We start from the raw sequence: 19,200 nt of genomic DNA, 5'->3' as shown, positions 1-19,200 counted from the left end.
CAAACACAGACTTCTCACGTTTAATATGCAGTCACTCACACACACGCACGCACACACACACACACACACACACACACACACACACTGATATTGCATTGACATTGTGAATATCACCACGCTGATTCTTCCACACATGACAAGTTTCAGACTAAATTCTAAGACAGAACATGTGTTAATCAAGTATTTCTGTGTGTGGACGCTGTACATGTTGTGGATGTATGTTATACATGTCTGTGCGTGCTATGAGATGGGGACCCACACTGCATTCCAGCACCATTAGAAACTTCAAATTACTCCAACTGCATTTCGCTAAAAAACATTTCCCAACAGCCTGTGCAGCAACAACTCCTAATTGTAAGCAGCAACAGATCTCATCTATATGTGATTTTATTTGTTTTCATGGGTTTTGTGATGAACACATTCTTTTAATTGGTGCTCGGAGTTTAAAATAGAGCTGGTATTTAATGGCTGTGGTTAGGGGACACATACCAATTACAGCTACGTGCACACATAGAAACAGACACACACATGCACACACACAAGTGCTGATTAAAACAATGTGAAACTGGAGAGAGGCACTTAATGGATACAAGCCACTACTGCCAGATGCAGCAAAACTGAGCTGTGAGATCCGAGGAAAGACAGAGTAACCTCATGCTGCTAAGGGAGAATAAACAAAGCGTCGACTAATTATATTTTCTTAATCATGATCAATACGTCAATTTTAACTACAAATTTAACTTGAATTATTATTCAGCTAGCAAAGGCAATAAAATGTACTCTTTGGTTGTTTATTGATGTGAAATGTCGTGTTAACCTGCTGCAGGACATGTTCGACTAATCTGGTGGAAGTGTACTCTTGTAGTCTTTGCTTGTCATTTGATGTGTCTTTCCTCTCCCGTGTATTAAGAAGAAGGAGACTAATTGAATCTGAGAGAGGCACATCTGTTTCTGCCTTTGACTGCAGTCAGTGAGTCCCCCTGAAACCACAACATTAAACATTTAGACCCTGTCCCTCTTTCCCTGGGGTGTGCTATGTCGCTATGCAAGTGTATGTGGCTTTATCTTAAAGTCTGCGACAAGAAAGGACCTAAAGATGTGGGTTTTGTGAGGTTTTTGGGGATGTATGGTATAAAGGTGGAAAAGAGAAAAGAGATGGAGACGGAGGGGGCGGGATGATAGGAAAAAACGAGGGCAGAGTATCGTGCACTTGGCCTTTAAACCGCAATCTGTTAGAATCATCAGAAACAAGGTGTGTTTTTGGCAGAGGAGACGCAGACTGAGAGGGACCACCGCACCTCAACTCCTGTTTCAAATTCCTTCGTTTGTCCAACTTAACTTGTGTAATGTGAAAATCTAACCATATTCCCTCCATAGCCATTTATGTGTGTGTGTGTTTGATGCAGTGGTTTCTATTCTCTACTGACACCTATGTTTGCTCTAAAACCGCTGCATGACATAAAGCTGATTTGAGGAGAGGGGGCACCTCTGGGGTTAAGTGTGTGAGAGAGTATGAGTGTGCGCTTCACTGCGCTGAAGACTAAATCAAATAACATCCCACTTTCCTTTCCATGTCAATCCCATTTCCTTACACACAGGAAGGCATGCCTGCCACTGTTGATTTGAGGTTAGTGAGCATGTATGCAGAGACACACTGAGCCATACCCACTCACAAACAGACTGGACTGACCAGCACAGCGATAGCTGCTCTAGGTGCAGGTATGGCGTTGGTAACTGAGCCGTTATACCTGATGGTGTCTGTCTGGGCTGTGAAAACATAGCCTGGATCCAGAGTTTAGACGGACTGTCAAGCTGTCACTGGCTGCATGCCATGACTGGCTGTTAGTCTGGAGAGGACCCGCCTCAGTGATGAAATGCCAAAGGTCAATGGCACTCAGTGGAAAAAGGAGTCAATTTTAAGAAAGAAACTGAAGATTTATTAATTCTTGGCTGCCTGTGTGGGATCGTAAAGCTATTTAATAACATGCCAGGTATTACAAATAATTTCAGCACATTCTTTAACATTTTTTATTGAGAACTAGATTTTTCATGATGCTGTGTGGGATTCAGATCTGTCAAATTGGGGAGGATTTTCCAAAGACTTTGCTTTATATGGTCAGTTTTCTGTAATCATTTGGAGACAATAGCATATACAGGGTGGGGAAGCAAAATTTACAATGAACATTTAGTTGTTTTTTCTCAGCAGGCACTACCGTCAATTGTTTTGAAACCAAACATATATTGATCTCATAATCATACCTAACACTATTATCCATACCTTTTCAGAAACTTTTGCCCATATGAGTAATCAGGAAAGCAAACGTCAAAGAGTGTGCGATTTGCTGAATGCACTCGTCACACCAAAGGAGATTTCAAAAATAGTTGGAGTGTCCATAAAGACTGTTTATAATGGAAAGAAGAGAATGACTATGAGCAAAATTATTACGAGAAAGTCTGGAAGATACTATTAAAGAAGAATGGAAGAAGTTGTTACCCGAATATTTGAGGAACACACAGGAAGCGTGTGAAGGCAGTTATTGAGAAAGAAGGAGGACACATAGAATAAAAACATTTTCTATTATGTCAATTTTCTTGTGGCAAATAAATTCTCATGAGTTTCAATAAACTAACTGGTCATACACTGTCTTTCAATCCCTGCCTCAAAATATTGTAAATTTTGCTTCCCTACCCTGTATGTCCTCATACATTAATGTACTCTCTGAGATTGTAGGCCTGCAGAAAACATGCATAAATCTTACGTGTCTTCATTAACTGAGTGACCTCTCACTCCCACACACGTCCAAATCACAGAGTCTGATGTGACTCTGTGTTGGTAACTCTCGGTGAGTTGATGTGATTGACGGGTAAAACATTGTCAGTTTTTGACCTCTCACCTCTTGTCTGAACCTTAAATTCACCTTTCGGCAATCTGACCCCTTCAGATACACATTTGACCCTAACCTTAACTCCAGCCTTCAGATTGAACCCCAGGTCTCAGTTTCACTCCAACAGGGAAACAGTGAAACAACACAGCCTCTGTAGTGAGCCACAACCAACGACGATTAAGCATCAGGAGTCGTTCCAGTCTGAAATAAGTTTGTTTTCCTGTTGAAATGGTCTCTGTGCAAAGTTCTACTTCATTTAACATTTTTCTGCTGAAATGTGGGATGGTTCTACATCTCATTAGGATTTACTGTACAAATTTTACATATTTGATGTGGAAAGCCATTACATCTCATACACTAAAAATATACTTTTATCACTAGCTAAAATGACATATTCAGAGTAATGGGAAAACATATCAGGCACATATAATTTTAATACAGCATATTTTAGTTGGTTTTACAACATGACTTGAGGACATCTTCAATTAGGAAATGGTTAAAGCTAACTGTGTTTTTCTCTTGTCCTGTGAGTGTCATTTATTTCCTGTACTGTCTACTTTGTCCTCATCTCTTTATCTCTTCTAGGTTGTGTTTGAGTTCCCTGCTGTCAGCTAAAAGGCAAACACTGTAAAAGTCCATTAAGAGCAGAGCTAAATCATCATCTTTTCTTCTTGCTGTGTTGTTGAAATAATGACATTTAGCGTTGATGGGTGCATATGGTGGCTGTAGCAGGCTTCTTAGACGCCTGTGCAGTCCTTTCATAATGCCGATCAAACATCTCTGGCTCCTTTGAACAGTGTGACTTTACTACCTTGCTAATGACACACCATGTGCGAGTGTCTCACTTCCGTCAGCCGACTCTTTAATGACAGACGACCCTAGTGCTCCACGCTTGTGTGTGCATGTGTGTTTATATGGTGTGTGTGTGCTGGCTTGCAGCTCTGCCACCCATGAGTTTCCCCTTCACTTCCTCCTCCCAAAGGGCCTTGACCAGCCCAAGTTTAACCCCAACCTGTAACCACGATGTGTGTATTTACTGTACAGAGTTTTTAATTCAGGATTTCAGGGTCCGGCTTTGACCTGGAGCCTGGCACGAGCTCAACACACACTCTGTAGCCGCCAGTGAAACTGATCACAAACCACACATGTGAACTTGTACGTGTATTTTCCTTCATATCCTGTTTGTAGAATGAAGAAATCTGTTATTATAGGAGAATGAAAAAGAAAAGGGCAAGGGAAGTGGGGGTAAAGAAAAGAAAAGGTAAAACAAATTCTCCTTTTGAGCCTAATCTGCAGAGGAATGAAGCCAGAATAATGCTGAGAACAGAGTGGTTGCAAATTAGGGATAAAATGAGGTAGTAAAAAGTGGTTTCAGAGACCTGCATGGTTTCATATGGCGTTTTTAGAACTAAATACTCATGTGCATACCCAGTTTCACACATATTAAAAATCTTTTCAAGTCTCTGACCAAAGTGCAGTTTTTAGTATGTTTTGTAAAGTCAGAAGTTGGACGTGTCTGGAAAAATCAGTAGGTGGCACATAAAGTAAGGAGTAGCAGCATGTAATGTGATTGAATATTGCTTTGTCTGCGCACAGTTTAAAGGATATGGGTTCAGGCTCGAATGTCTGGCAGACTGAACATGCGGATAATGTATTATCATAGTTCCTTTTACTTTTTTCTCTACATCTAATTCTTTCTCCCCTTCTTGAGTGCTGTAAATCTCCAGAGAATGAATGCGGCAGCAGTTTACTGGCACTCATCCCTATACCCCCTTTTTCTGTTTGATGAGTTTAACAGAGAAAAGGAGGCATACAGTGCAGGAGAACATGGAGATGGTAGTGGAGGAGTGTGTGTGGGGAACAATGAAATACAGAGGTCAGGAAAGAAGAAGAGGGAGGCTGTAATGAGAAGAGTTGGAAGGAAAGTGGAGAAGTGAAGGAATGCAAGTCGGAGAAAGAATTTTGATTATAACACAGGGAGCTGAACTGAATGATTAACTTGTTGAGTGTAAGTATTTACCAGGATATTGATTGTTGTCCAGGTCTTGGCCCCCTCTAAGAGTGAATCCATATCCAGCCAAGCTGCCGCTGGGCGTCCTGGCCGCTTTCAGCTCTTGGCTCATGGTCAGGCCCTGCGTGGCTACATCTTTGTTACCGTTAAAGATCAATACTCTTCCACCTCGGTCCTCTCCTCCGAACGGACAGCCCACCGCCACGTCTAAGGTATGACACACAAACGCATGTTTTAGACATCAGCAGGGTTAAGGCCCCTCTGAGACAGAAACAGAGGAAAACATACAGGTAGAAGGAAACACAGAATACGGAAAAGAGCCTCAACTTCCTTTTGCTTACTCTGGGGGGTTATGCCGGCTTGGTCATTTACCTCTTTTCTTTAATTTCCATTTGTTTTACTCATCTTTTAATGTGGTCTATCTTCTAAGTCTGTCCCTGTCTGAGTAAAAGAAAGAAACATTTCATAGCCATCAGGCTTCCAGTTCTACTGTTTTAGCACTTTGTTAAATCTCACCCTTAAGCCTAGTTCAGACCAAAGATTTACAACAAGACCAGCTGAAACTTTCAGTGTGACAGTCTGCAAAATTCTGAAAGCCTGTCAATTTAGCCAGTTTTTTTATAGCCTTTTATGCAGACATGCAACCCTAAGTGCTTTACATAATCAAATAAAATACTGAAATAAAAGACAGAAACACAGTGAACATTTTTATAAAAAGAGATGACAATAATTAAAATTTAAAGTTAAATAAAAATGATCTGAGAGATAAGCAATTGCAGTAAAATAAAGCAGTTACATAATAATAATGATGGATTTGATTTATATAGCACTTTTCTATGAATGCATACTCAAAGCACATACAGTGAATCCATTCACACTGTGGTGGTGGTAAATTACATATGTAGTCACATATGTGCACTGGGGCACTACACTGGCTGCCAAGTCATACCTACACCCCCCCCCATCACTCAGTAGCAGCACTGGAGTCAAGGAGGGTGAAGTGTCTTGCCCAACTAGGACAGAGCGGGATTTGAACCACCAACCCTTCAGTTACTGGACAACCCACTCTACCTCCACGGCCACCCTCACGGACATCATGCAAAGGTTTCATAGCAGGAGGTTTGTAATAGTAAGTGCCTTCCTCTAGTTGCATTTCTAGCTTCGATGAAAGGTTTGAGATTCTCTTCTATCTATTTCAGAGGCAGTTCTGCTGAGAAGTAGTTGATTTCATTTTTAAAGACAAAAAAAGATGATAGTAACACTGAGCTTCATGGTAACAGGTGATCTACAAGCAATAAACACTGAGAAAAGCATACACTACATATCACTATGTTCTAAACCCAGCCATTAGTGACTTGACAAGCTGTATCACCAGTACACATCGCTGTCACGTTTTCCTGCAACTGTTTCTCTAAACAATTACATCTCATTGTGAATCATTTGTCTTTAATCAGAAAGCTTAATAAGAGCAGTTTGCAGAAAATAGAACAGGTTAATTGAAGTCTCAAGAGCTGCATCAATCCTGCAAGTAAGCATCTACCACACACACAAGCACCTGTCATGATTGAAAAGTCACACATTCACAACCCAAGATGAGGATTTTTAGTGGTTTAACTTTAAAATCCAAGCTTTGCACTGTAGTATAAGATAGTGCACTTCAGTACTGTAACCGTCCAAACACCCCTAGACATCCTGTTTGTCTCCGGACCCCCTCTCTTTCAGCCTAAACAACTAGTTCCACATGAAGCAGATTGTGGGGTAGAGAGGATAAATGCAACCATGTGTGTATGCAAGTGTATATATGAGCTTGTGTGTGTGAGTCTGTATGCCTATGTGTGGGTATGTGTACATAACTGAGTAGTGGTGTAAAAAAAAACAACAAAAAAAAGTCTTCAAATAATGTGAAAGTCATGGGCATTTCTCAACAACGTCCCACACAATGCAGACATCTACAGCAAAATAGGCCATGGAACACCCACTGTGATCACTGAAACCAACACTATAGGCGATTGTTACTCACAGACCGTAAGAGGCGGACTTACTGTGAGCGATGGTGACAGAAAAACAGCGTCGGCTGATAAAATTTAAAAACAAAAAGGCCACACGCCAAATTAAATTAGCTAAATTGGAAGGTTGGGGCAGCTGACACTCAACAAAGCCACAGAGATGAGAGGAAACGGGTATGGTTTTGCTTTAGTGGAAAATTCTGAAATAAAGTGATGAAATCCTTTGTAAAGAAGGAGGGAGAGGTTCATTGTCATCAACAGAGAGAAGACGGATCTGCTATTGATTATCCACAGTCGCATAAAAGGGCACAGGTACATGGAGCAGCTTGGAAAATAGCAAAACAGAGACTGCTGAAAACCCTTGATCACTATGTTTCCATGGTCACTCTATAATGTAATGGTGAATAATGAAATCATGTGCAAACAAGGTCATGTATTCATTAGATTAACTCTCAGTAAGTCACCGCTGCTGCCAGAGAGGCTCCATCTCTTTTGAGGCCAAATCACAGAGGCAGACACATCCTGATAGCTTGATGTGATTTATGTTTCTGGCCAGAGAGAGACTGAGTATTGATCCACTGGTTATTGATCTGATGGTTAAAGGTTTTAACAGAGTGGGATGCACATTAACACAGTCTGCCCATACATAAAATATAAATCAGTGGGATTGATTGTCTTGAGAGGACCAAATGTATATCCATTCATTAATTTTTAAGGCAGCAGTCCACAGATTTTAGCTACATGGAGGATTGGGGCTGCAGTGTTTGAGTCTGCATGTGCATGTGCGCGCCTTCATCCAATCAATGTGAGGATAAAACAAACACGAAGAAGAGGAATGAACTCCAGGCCGCAGGACAGAATCACAGATGATTTTTATCTCAGGGCACATCTGGTGAGTTAAAAATAACTCCAGCACTCACATATGGCCTTAACCCTAATGATCACAGGAGGAAAAAAAAGTTCACACAGTCAACCATTCAATGCCACACTTCCTGATTGGCTGAAGAGGCTTAAGGTTTTTGAAGCAGAAGCATCTGATAGGATTTCCTCAGGCAGAGACAAAACAGTCCAAAAATCACAGGAAACACAGAAAAAGATTAGTCTGTCGTCACATTTACCTGAAAACACAAGGTCCATATGGGTGAACACAAAGAACAAGGGAAAAGGGTCATGCACTCACACAAAATGTATTCCTGCTTCTCATTTCTTTTGTCTCACTCATCTTGCATATTTCTGTTACACTGATAAATTTCATCTGGCAATGCCTGGCTTTTCTCTTCTCTTTTCTTTTTTTTTTGGCTTTTTCTCCTTTTCTCCAGATCTTTCTTCCTTCAACATACCATTGTATCCATCCTGGTTGATGTCTCCCAGGGGTGCGATAGCGGTTCCAAAACGTCCAAAGGTGTACGTGCCAGTGAGGGTGACAGGGTCGGAGAATGTAAGAGGGGCCAGCTGAAGGTACATGTACACCCTTCCCACCTCCCTGGGTTTACTCTCCAGCTCTCTCTCCATGTAGAGGGGTGCTCCGACTAACACATCGTCCGTCCTGGGAACACCGGGCGAAGGTTCAGTGAGTGAGAAAGAACAAAGGTATATAATCGCAGAGATGAGGAGGTTATATACTTACCCATCTCCATTCAGATCAGTGACAGCCACGGAGTAGCCAAAATACGAGGCCATCTAAAGAACAGAACAATAAAATACCAACTTTACATTCAGTCAAGAAACACAGAGGATAATACTAAGACCTGGTTTTAATTCAATCCATTTTTCTCCATCTGCATTAATTCTTCAACAAAAATGTCTGAATCTAATTCAGCCTGCATCCACTGAGTCTATTTGCATATATGTGAAAACATCACAAGAAAGCAATTTGGCAATTTAGGCCAAGAAGCACATTTACATAAAACACATAATTCAATATGTGATGTAGGTCTGCACAGCGTGAGTGTTGTTCATTTTTAGTTTTCAGTCAGTTTGATTAGGTAGCTTGATGCAGAAGCAGGTTTGGGATAAAATAAACTCTTTCACAACATTAACCACATGTTAGAAAGTGTTTTGGCCAGAGGGCTCTGCACAGGGGTGCAAATAGCATACAACGGTATATAACACTTGGGTGAAAATAACATGGTTGACTATTGACACCTGAGTGTGAAAAGGAATTGCTTATTTTTTATGCAGCTCTGCAGTATGTGACTGTCTGAGATGTTTTATTGCACCTACCTGTTCCCCTGTGAAGTTCTGGATGAAGGTCATATTGGTTGAGTTGATCATTGCCACCTAAACAAGCAGATAAAGGGTCAGTTTCATTGTGATGGTGTATTAAAAGGAGCAGGGTTTTTTCTCTTAGCGCACCAGGAGTAAACATGGCCAAGCAGTCTGACAAACAGGCACAGGAAGAATGCAGGGAAAATGTCAGAAACCGCATAAAAAAGCTTTTATTTCACTGAAACCCCTTTCTTTTCCCCGCCCTCCCCCACCACCATCGTCTTCGGGCCTTTACTAGTTTCCCCCTCATCCCTTTTCTCCTTCCCCCAATCCTAACCCCGGTCGTGGGGAGAGACAGAGGGGGGAGGCTGAGAATTCCTTCATAAGACCTAAAATAACAACCACATGGAGACAGCCAGGGGCTACATGCACAAACACATGTGCTCGCATACACACACACACACACACACGAGGAGGCCGATACACACTGACCCTATCAACGACGTCTCAAAGACACACTAAATGGGGATAGACTTCGGGACACAGACAGATGAAGATGTGTAAACACTAATGACTAAACTATAATGACTGACTAAAATGTTAACTCGCTGCGCTCCGAGTTGTCAGATGGGTCACGGAGGAAACCTGATCGGCCCTCCAATGTCAAGTCGGACATGGCCTACCTGCACCTACATGACTCTCCCTCAGCTGTGAGCTACAGGTCTTTTCCTCTATCACACAGAGTGAACTGTCTGCACAGGAAGCTGGAGTCTCACAACAGACGTGACCAGATATACAACACAGTGTTGCATCATGTGTATGTGCACAGTGGGGTGAGTCCTGTGGTGGCACTGCGGGTTAGGGTTAGGGGTCATTTGTGTGTAGAGAAGGGTTAGTGGGGTTAGGTGGGGTCACCGCCCTCCACATGCAACGGAAGCTGTGCGTCATTAGGGAGGATTGACACAGTTAGCCTCGGGGATACGTTCCCATAAGAGAACACCAGCCGCACTGCATTACATACATCCAAGCACATACTGTATCTCCTACATCAACATATACTCTGTTTTAACAACCATTTTATCTTGGAAACACTTACTCTTTATTCACTTATTTAACATGGATAACGCATGTTAATCACCATTTCAGCTTGACCCACATCCGTTTTTAATGATGCGTTTTTAATTGCTGCCTGTTATTTAGCGAGCATTAGAGTACAGCTGATGACAGATACATAACAGATATTATCGATCACTGATTACAGTATAAAGGCTGCTGTCACAGTCAGTTTAGCCTGCACTGCAGATGTGTTCACATTCATTTCATGTTTATTGACTTTGTGAAATAATCAGCAACCAAAACTGTCAAAACAACTGACTAATGCTAATTATCGCAAAATAGTAATTAATCACCTAACCAATGGGTCTAACAGCATCTAATATATCAATGTAAAAAATAATATATCAGAGGGTATCTGCAGGTTTGAGGCCAAACTTTTGACTCTTTAAAACATTTTTCAAGACTTCTTTGATCAAATATAAGACCTTATATTCACAAATATAAATTATTGCCTTGAACCAGTCTTACCCGTGTTCAATACAGCTAACACTACATTTCCATTTCTCTATGACTAATACTTCTGCGACTGATGTTCAAGCTGCTAAAGCTCATACCTGAACCCCTCCATCCATGAAAGATTGCTGGTGGCTCAACCCATTTTGATCTCCATTATAACATTATACTAAACACATTAATAACAAATCTGACAAATTCTTGACAAATTTTCCAGAGCAAATATAGCAATATCATTACTGTATCTGTGGAAGTTTGTAAGAGCTTTGATAATCTTTAAGCTAATTAAAGCCTTAATTTAGGACAATCACATTTAAGACTTTTAATAGATCCATGGACACTCTGTATTAGGAAACATTACAGCATTATAGAGATAACAAAGATAGATAAAACACAGACAATAGTTAAAGGCAGGTATGGTCTGCTTTAAGCTGTGATTACATAACCTTTCTGTTTAAAGGTCATGCAGTTATTCTATAATACTCTAGATGTTTCCTCTGGCTCAGTGGGGGTGCAAGTGCATGTATGATCACAAGTAAGTTAACCCATAAAGACCCAAACATCCACCACTGACACAAACCATCTACTGATAAAAATGTTCAATAACTTCTGAACCACTAAACCTATGGATGTGTTGAATTAATTGTTGTAAAATACAGTTTGTCATCTTTTCTTGGTCATCAGATATGACCCGTTTGGACGTCCAGAGACTCCATAGTGAACGTGGTAACACCATCATCTTCCACAACATTGATTCACTAGTAAAACCCATGGAATTGGATCAATGACAGTGTATGGAAACACTTGGATTATGTTCAGTTATGATATATATGACTGAAAAAGTCACTTTTTCTTACTTTTCTCTATTTCTGATATAATAACTCTCAACTTTAATCTGAGTTTTTATGAATATCTACACGATCAGTAAAATAAATACAGGAATATACATGATTTACACTGAAAAAACACAAAATACAGAGGATAATAGAATAATAAAAGGTGATAAATCACTTAAGAAAGGTTGAATAAAGAGGAAAATTCATTTGGGAACTGCCACAAAAGTAGAACTGGGTCTTTATAGGTTAAGTGGTTGCAAAAATGTATGTATATTGTAGTGGTGACAGCTAGTTGTGTTTTTGTCAAGTGTTTTAAATATATGTTTGTAAAGAGGATTTATCATGGTCAGCTATTAAAACAGTAACAATGGTGCTGAAAATGCAAATATGTGTCTTTGCAATGTGGTGTCTATACTCACATATCCAAAGTTCTGTAGTCCTCTTGGGACTCCAGCGATCAACTCTGAAAATTAAAGGTTCAAATTAGTTTATGTGTACATGAGAAAAACTTACAGAAAGAAAGGGCATGACAGAGGTTTGTCACTAATGTTTGAATCCCACTACCCAGCCCTCCCTGTCAGAGCGTCTGAATGTTGCTGAGGGCACTCATGTGATCATGTGTTCAGGGTCTGTGTGCGTAGTGATTGATGAGTGTGGTGCTGTGAACTTTTAGATGATCTGAGGGTCCCACCCAGAGAGAGAGACGACAGAGACCCTACCCAACAAGCTCAACCACGAGTCTATAACCCTGCACTTCCCAGCTCCATCTTCGCTGAGAACTCACAGTTACGATCAGTTCCCCAGTCTGAGGAGGGTTTGGGGAACAAGACCACAACAAGCTTTGCACCACAACACAACAAATCAACAGGCATGTGTAAGCTCTTAGGGCTTGCTTTAAAACTCTCTGACATGTGTTGTACCGGAAGGGGTTAAGGGCCTTTGTGAGGTTGGTATAGGGGAATATATACACAAGGTTACCCCCTACAGACGGCACTTAATGATGGTTAGCAAAGAGACTGTGATAAATAAGAAATCATGATTGGGAGTTCTTCAAGGATGCTGTTGTAACAGAGCAGAAAAATGGGTGATGACTCGAATTAAGGCGGAAAGCAATAAAAAATGGTTTGAAAAATGAGGCTGCATGACTGTGGTTGAACACATTTTGTTTTCCCTATACTTTATTTAATAAAAGAGCTGCTTTTTGTTAAATGCTTGTGTGTTTCATTTATGATCCTGACAAAGTGATGGCATGTCACACATGCTTCTCATTGGGAATGGACTCATTCAGAGCAATGTCTGAAACTCTCAAAGAGATGGAAATCAAATACGAAACTTAAATGAAATGATTTGTGGTGTATTCCGAAGAACGGCAACTTTTATTCATTTTGGCCTATTTTTATCAATGGTTTCTCACTAAGAAAGATAATCAAAAACAAACTCCACCTTTCCTCACCCATTCATCTTAAACATCATGATGCTGCATGGTGTAGCTGTCCCCTTTTAACCTACTATTTCATGTGCAGAAGAGAAACTGGACTTAGATTAGACCTGAAGAAGTCTGCAGAGTCTGTCACTAATCATTCTAATCAGTCACGATGCAGGAAAGGAAATCCCTTTATCAGTCCTGTCCCCTCGAGGTCATGACCCAGACATGCAGAGACAGTTCTCATTACTGCTTCAGAGTTCAGACCCAGACACTGTCACCCAGCTGTCCACTCCCTATCACTCACACTATCAGACCCTCGCTGTGCTCCTGGTATCCAGCTTTAGAGCGCAAAGACAGCGTTGCAGGGTGGCTGCTGAGGGCTTCATCTGGTGCGGTGTGTGGTAAGCTGTAATGAATTGTTGGCTTTCTCACCTTGTTCAGAGTCTCCTGTAAACTCTCCCACTGCCACAGAGTAACCTAGAGAGGAAAGAGTTGAGAGCATATGGGTGAAATTAACTATGTAAACAATGCTCTGTGTATAGATAAGTATAGACACCTTTTGAGGAGTGCTCAGGCATGCATAAATATCATCTTAGTACCAACAAAAATGCTAATTATTATCAATATTCATTGTAATTAATTTGTTCTGAAATTATTTATTAAATTTAACTGAAATTTTCTGCAAACATATTTTACAAACATGCTAGATAGAAAAAAATTATTACTAGCAGGTAAAAGGGGAGTAGTTATGTCACAGTAGATGTAGGGCTTCAAAACATTGCATCCATGAACAAAAAGTAAAGCCTGCACACATACTGCAACTGAACCTACTTGTAACAACCTCTTGACATTTTTGGATGATATCTTTAAAGCGTTACATTTTTATTACAGATTTTTGCTCCATTTCTTCTATGTATTTTCTTGTTCGTGTATTCTTTATTGAATGAATTTATTGCTTTTGGAGTTTTATCATCCCCGGTGGTTTGGATGGCTAACCACACCTGCCATAATAAAGCAAATGTAGGTGTGTTTTCCGCTCTTCAAGCCTTCCCACCTGATCTAGATCCAAGTGGGATGGAAACTTGGTCATTAATAACATTTTTGTGGTTTGGAGAAAGTGTGCAGGCCTTGGCGTTTTATTTGTCAGATGTTCTCCAGTGAAATGAGTGATTAAACAGAGGGATCCACACTTCTGTATAGTATGTTACAATCTCCTTCATAAAGGCCTGATCTTAGAATCAGTGGGAACTGAACTGTAACCCATAAAGACCCAGTACTATTTTTGTGGCACTGATTTTTTTTTCTCTATTTTGAACTTTTGTTAAGTGATTTATCACCATTTATTCTAATATTATGCTCAGTATTTTGCATTCTTAGTGAAAATCAGGTATTTTCCTATATTTAATTTACTGATTATGTAGATGTTCATAAAAGCTCAAATTGAAGTTAAGGGTTATTATATCAAAAACAGAGAAAACGGAAGAAAAAAAGTGACTTTTTCAATAAATATATCATTAACTGAACATAAAAACAACTGCCTATAACCACTGACATTTATTAAACTCCATGGGTTTTTAACTGGCGAATCAATGTTGTAGAAGATGACAGTGTTTCCACGTTCACTATGGAGCCTCTGAACATCCAAATGGGTCATATCTGATGACCATGAAAAGACGACAAACTGTATTTTACAACAATTATTTACATGTATTGATAGGATTAGTGGATCAACATGTATTAAACAGTTTAAATCAGGTGATGGTTTTGGTTGCCAGTGGATGTTTGGGTCTTTATGGGTTAATACTTAATTCTGATCACTACTCATGCCAATGTGGTTATGAGTGTGAGTTTGTGTGTCTGTTTGAATGCATTTTACCAAGGTAGCTGTCATCGTGTGAGTCTTCAGCAGCACTAGTATGTTTCTCTCCTGGAACTCGTCTCAGTACTGCCTTCAAGGAGTAGCCGTTCAGGATCTCAGCTATCCCTGCTGTCATCACTTGACCTGTGCACATACGCATGCACACGAACACACACAGCCAGATACAGAAAAACAAACACACAGGGTGAGTGAGTCACATCTGTTCACAGACGGCGGTTTCAGTTTAGACCCCATGAAGGGACCGCCACAGTCTTCCTCTGTATAGAAACCTGCTGGAGCTGGAACGCCTGCTCCACTTGAAAGATGCATAGCGCTAACAACACATCTGAGCGGTCCCAGAGGAAACCTAAAACACATCGTTACCAGAGGAATAGCTGGAAAAATAGTCTAATGTTCTTGTAGAGCCCTCAAGAAAATACCTGTCTTCTCTGCAGAGACAATTCTGAATTATAGGTGTACGCATGCCGACACACACAAACAACACCTTTCCCCTGCTGTTGAACAAGAGGTCAAACAAACAAATGATTTTATCTGTGGCTGACCTCAACCTTCCATAAATCCTCCTTAATGTGTGTGCGCATGTGTGCACTGATGGGGAGAAAAAAGTGCCCTCTTAACCCTCCTTCTAACTCTTCTTCCACCCCCTTGGTCTCCTCACTCACTCTGCAGAGAGTTTATCTCCCAGAATAACATATCACTATATCAACTCATTATTAAACCTCTGTCTGATTAATGAGACACACTGTTACAAACTGTTAGCACAGATGCATAAGTCACTGCTGCTAATTTGAAGTGTCCTTTACACTAAGAGATAACAAGATTGTGTACAAAAGAGGTTTTTATGTGATGACTCATGCTGAAAGCTGAAGATAATCACTGTATATTAGAGACCATAAAATCCAAGCTGAGTGCTTTTATAAACATTTGGAGGAAGTCTTTTAACTGGAGGTAGTCGGCCTTGCCATAGTGAGGGCACAGAGACGCAGCAGTCCATTAGGCTGTCTGTGAGGCTGACATAGCTTAGTGCAGTCCTGTATACCCAAGCACTTATTCAACCATTTGTAACAGCTGCCAAACAATAATACAATCACAGCAATTTATGCAGCAGCTTCAAAATAGCAATCACCAAGCAATTTTTCTTCCTCAGTCTCTCTTTTTATTATTTCTATCTTTTATTTCTGAATCTAAAAATGCATGGTTTCTCGTTCAATCATTTTGTGACAGAGGTTATGTAGCAAGGCAAAGAAGAGATGAATGACTTCTTGCAAGTGATCAGTAAATGTGTCATAGCTCCTCCAGCTGCAGAAGTAAAGCTACATTCACACCACAGGCTCAGATTTATGGCTTAGAGGCGATTTCGTTGTTTGCCCGTTCACATCATTTTTTAAATAATACATGCAGTCACACAAAAGTAAACATGGAGGCCACTGAAGTCAGCGTTTAAAGTTACATTTATTCATTTAAGTTGATATAAAGCAAGACTCTTAACATTTCTCTGGCACTGAAGCATCATTCCTTTGTGGCCTGTTCACCATTTTTTAAAAACATGCTTTCAAACATAAACCAGTTGTGATACATCCTTTTCGAGTGTTGCTTGTACAGAAGTGTCAGCACAAATACATATGAGGTCTAACTCCTCACAGTTCCTCCATTAAGTCTGAGTGCATGACTGTCTTTCATGACTGTACTCAAAGTGACACCCACCAACACAATGGGGTAATTCCGCGCCAAATCACTGGAAGGCTCCCAACTCACCATCTCAGATTTGCTTCATAATTTTTTATTTTGATGCCCTTGCAACTAATAAGTACTGTACAAATTTTAGGTCAATATCTCCACTAGTTTTGGAGATATTAAGCCTACAAAAAAAGGGGCATGGCCCCATATTTTAAGTGTTACAATCAAACATCCATAGTTAGACGGCTAATAACTTTGGAACTATTCATACTAAATGGTTCAAATTTTCACACCTAATTCCTGTATATAATAAGGCTTGGTACACATATGGAGAGCTTTGTATGTGACATATTTGCAGATTTATGGCATGCCAAACATGGCTTCCTAGAATGCGCATTTGTCCATGGTAGCACTTTTGGCTCTGTATATCTCCAGATTTAATGACACCAGATGTCTGATTCTTTTTAATATATGAGACAAGTTATAGTACTGCCAGAAAAACATGTTATATCTGTGACAAAAATTATATTCTCTCATACACATGCCCCTAAAAATGGAAAAAAACGTGCTGAGTCTGTATTTTGACTGCTTATAGCAAATGTCTGACAAGGTCTACCAGAAAACAAATTGTATCAGTGAAAAGAACTAGGTCTAATTGATATATGTACCAATTATGAAGTTGGTGCTGTGAAGAAAACTGTTTTATTCAAGCTGTTTGAATATAGAAGCTTTATGACATGCGAGAATGTCATTCTCAAGGCTACATCACATACTATGTCATTAATTCAAATTCTTTTGCATACACATATGTCAGTTGTTATTAGTTACAAGGGCATCAAAATAAAAAATTAGGAAGCAAATCTAAGATGGTGAGTTGGGAACTTTCTCTAAAATCTGGTGATTTGGCACGGAATTACCCAATGTCAACTCAATGACCATGTAGAGAGATGAAAAAGTTGCATTAATTCTGATCTGACTGGAAAAATCAGACCTGCAGCTGAATTAGGTTCATATATGGGTCCGATCAAGCGGTAATACATGGACACATTTCGTGTTTAACAGCCTCTGTCATGTAAGCAGAGTAACGTATATGCATGTATTATACATATTTGAGTAGGTATTTATAAGCACTTTAACATTATGTAACACAAAATTTGGAGAGATAAAATTTTTAGGTGAAAATGTAACAGGTGGACTTGAAATGGACATACATTTTTTAAACTTTATGCAAACATTCAAAACAGAAACTGATATCAAGTAGGACAAAACCTTTTAGATATTATGTTCAACTATGCTGAAAATAAATTTTGGAGTAAAATATTGAAAAGACTCTGTTTTATTGACGTTAGAATATGGTAATACGTGGACAGGCTGCCATAGTAACACATGGACGACTCTTTACCATTGTATGCATCACCCAAAATGTTGACTTATTTTTTAAAAACAAGCCAGATATAATCACAATGATTAAATGTATTTAACCCTTAGGGGTCTGAGCCTATTTTGGCCGTTTTTGAGTACTTTTGATTTAGCTTTTATATACTATATGTTTTATATATGAAGAAATGTTTACTATACCCATGTTTGGTATCTTTTTTTCAGCACAACTTCATCTATCTCATCTGCCTTTTATTTTTTCCCTTCAACCTACTATATCAACACAAACAAAAAATCTAAAATCTGATTTTAAAAATTTATATAATTTATTGCATAAATAACACAAATATGCTTAACAATCCTTTTCAAAGACTTTAAAAGTGAATATGGGTTCCAAATATTAGGTATATAAAATCAAAATTGTACTAAATTAGAACTATACTCAAATATTTGACATAAAAGCATATCTTTACATTTGCGTTTTCTCCGGTTTTCTCACCCAAACACCCCCGGTCCTCCCGGCTTCCACATCCGGTTCAGGTGGGGTCATTCTCCCCCTTACCTGTAATGCTAATGCAGTCTGTGGATTAGAATCCGCAGATTCGGCCAGTTTTTTCCGATTTGAAAAAGGCCAAAAAGTGACGAAGATATGGTCAGAAATATGAGGGGGCCCCCCACCTCATTGTCATACTTTTACTCCCGTTTGTTTGCTCCGGTTTCAAACCGTCATTTCTCCGGTTGTATTTGCTCTATCAACATCAAAGAAAAAGTGGGAGAGTGTTTCACGTCCGCACTTTCGAATGTAATTGTCGGAACCGACTTTTGACGCTACCACGTGTTGAAAATGTCATGTGACTCAGTCACGGGGCCGTGACCGTGGAGCTCCAAGGGTTAATACTGACAATGTATAAGTTATGGTGGTCCATATTGATATAGGTAAATTACAGGTAAAGAGTAATTAACAGTAACAGTTCACAGATAGTATCTTTGAATGTGACAGATTGAATAAATTCTCAGTTTTTTTTTAGATATAATTTTTAGCATCAAATTCAAGTTATATTTTTTATGTCTGAGACATGGCTGTGGTGTAAAAAGTACAATCAGTAAAATTGGTTGTAACTTTTTTTCTACAAGTGGTATTTTAAAAAGGATAACAGTTCCATAAAATAAAGACATTTAGCTAAAAATTAAGCCCACTTGATACATGATATATGCAAATTTACTTTTTCATACTGATGTTCACTTTTGCTTGATCTCAACCATATCTGATATTTTGCAAAAAATTGATGAAATGATGAAATGCAACAGGATTTGTCTTGTTTGGAC

At 39.5% G+C, this 19,200-nt stretch overlaps 1 protein-coding gene and 1 long non-coding RNA gene across 2 annotated transcripts in view; one reads left to right on the top strand and one right to left on the bottom strand.

Moving 5' to 3' along the window:
- Positions 1 to 19,200, bottom strand: part of itga8 (integrin, alpha 8) — a 55,843-nt gene that overhangs the window by 27,328 nt on the left and 9,315 nt on the right. Inside the window, exons 7-13 of the mRNA XM_030159231.1 lie at positions 14,818 to 14,943; positions 13,374 to 13,418; positions 11,935 to 11,978; positions 9,126 to 9,182; positions 8,530 to 8,582; positions 8,243 to 8,448; positions 4,906 to 5,103 (exon numbers count right to left, since the gene is read on the bottom strand). Of these exons, the coding sequence (XP_030015091.1) occupies positions 4,906 to 5,103; positions 8,243 to 8,448; positions 8,530 to 8,582; positions 9,126 to 9,182; positions 11,935 to 11,978; positions 13,374 to 13,418; positions 14,818 to 14,943 (729 nt within the window). The remainder of the gene's footprint in view (positions 1 to 4,905; positions 5,104 to 8,242; positions 8,449 to 8,529; positions 8,583 to 9,125; positions 9,183 to 11,934; positions 11,979 to 13,373; positions 13,419 to 14,817; positions 14,944 to 19,200) is intronic.
- Positions 197 to 17,211, top strand: LOC115436370 (uncharacterized). The gene is made up of 3 exons (XR_003937807.1): positions 197 to 207; positions 4,002 to 4,007; positions 16,933 to 17,211. It is a non-coding gene; the product is annotated as an uncharacterized LOC115436370 (long non-coding RNA).

The sequence above is a fragment of the Sphaeramia orbicularis genome, chromosome 16, assembly GCF_902148855.1.
Source record: "Sphaeramia orbicularis chromosome 16, fSphaOr1.1, whole genome shotgun sequence".
Classification (NCBI taxonomy): Eukaryota; Metazoa; Chordata; class Actinopteri; order Kurtiformes; family Apogonidae; genus Sphaeramia; species Sphaeramia orbicularis.
This window is presented reverse-complemented; position numbering and strand designations above follow the sequence as displayed.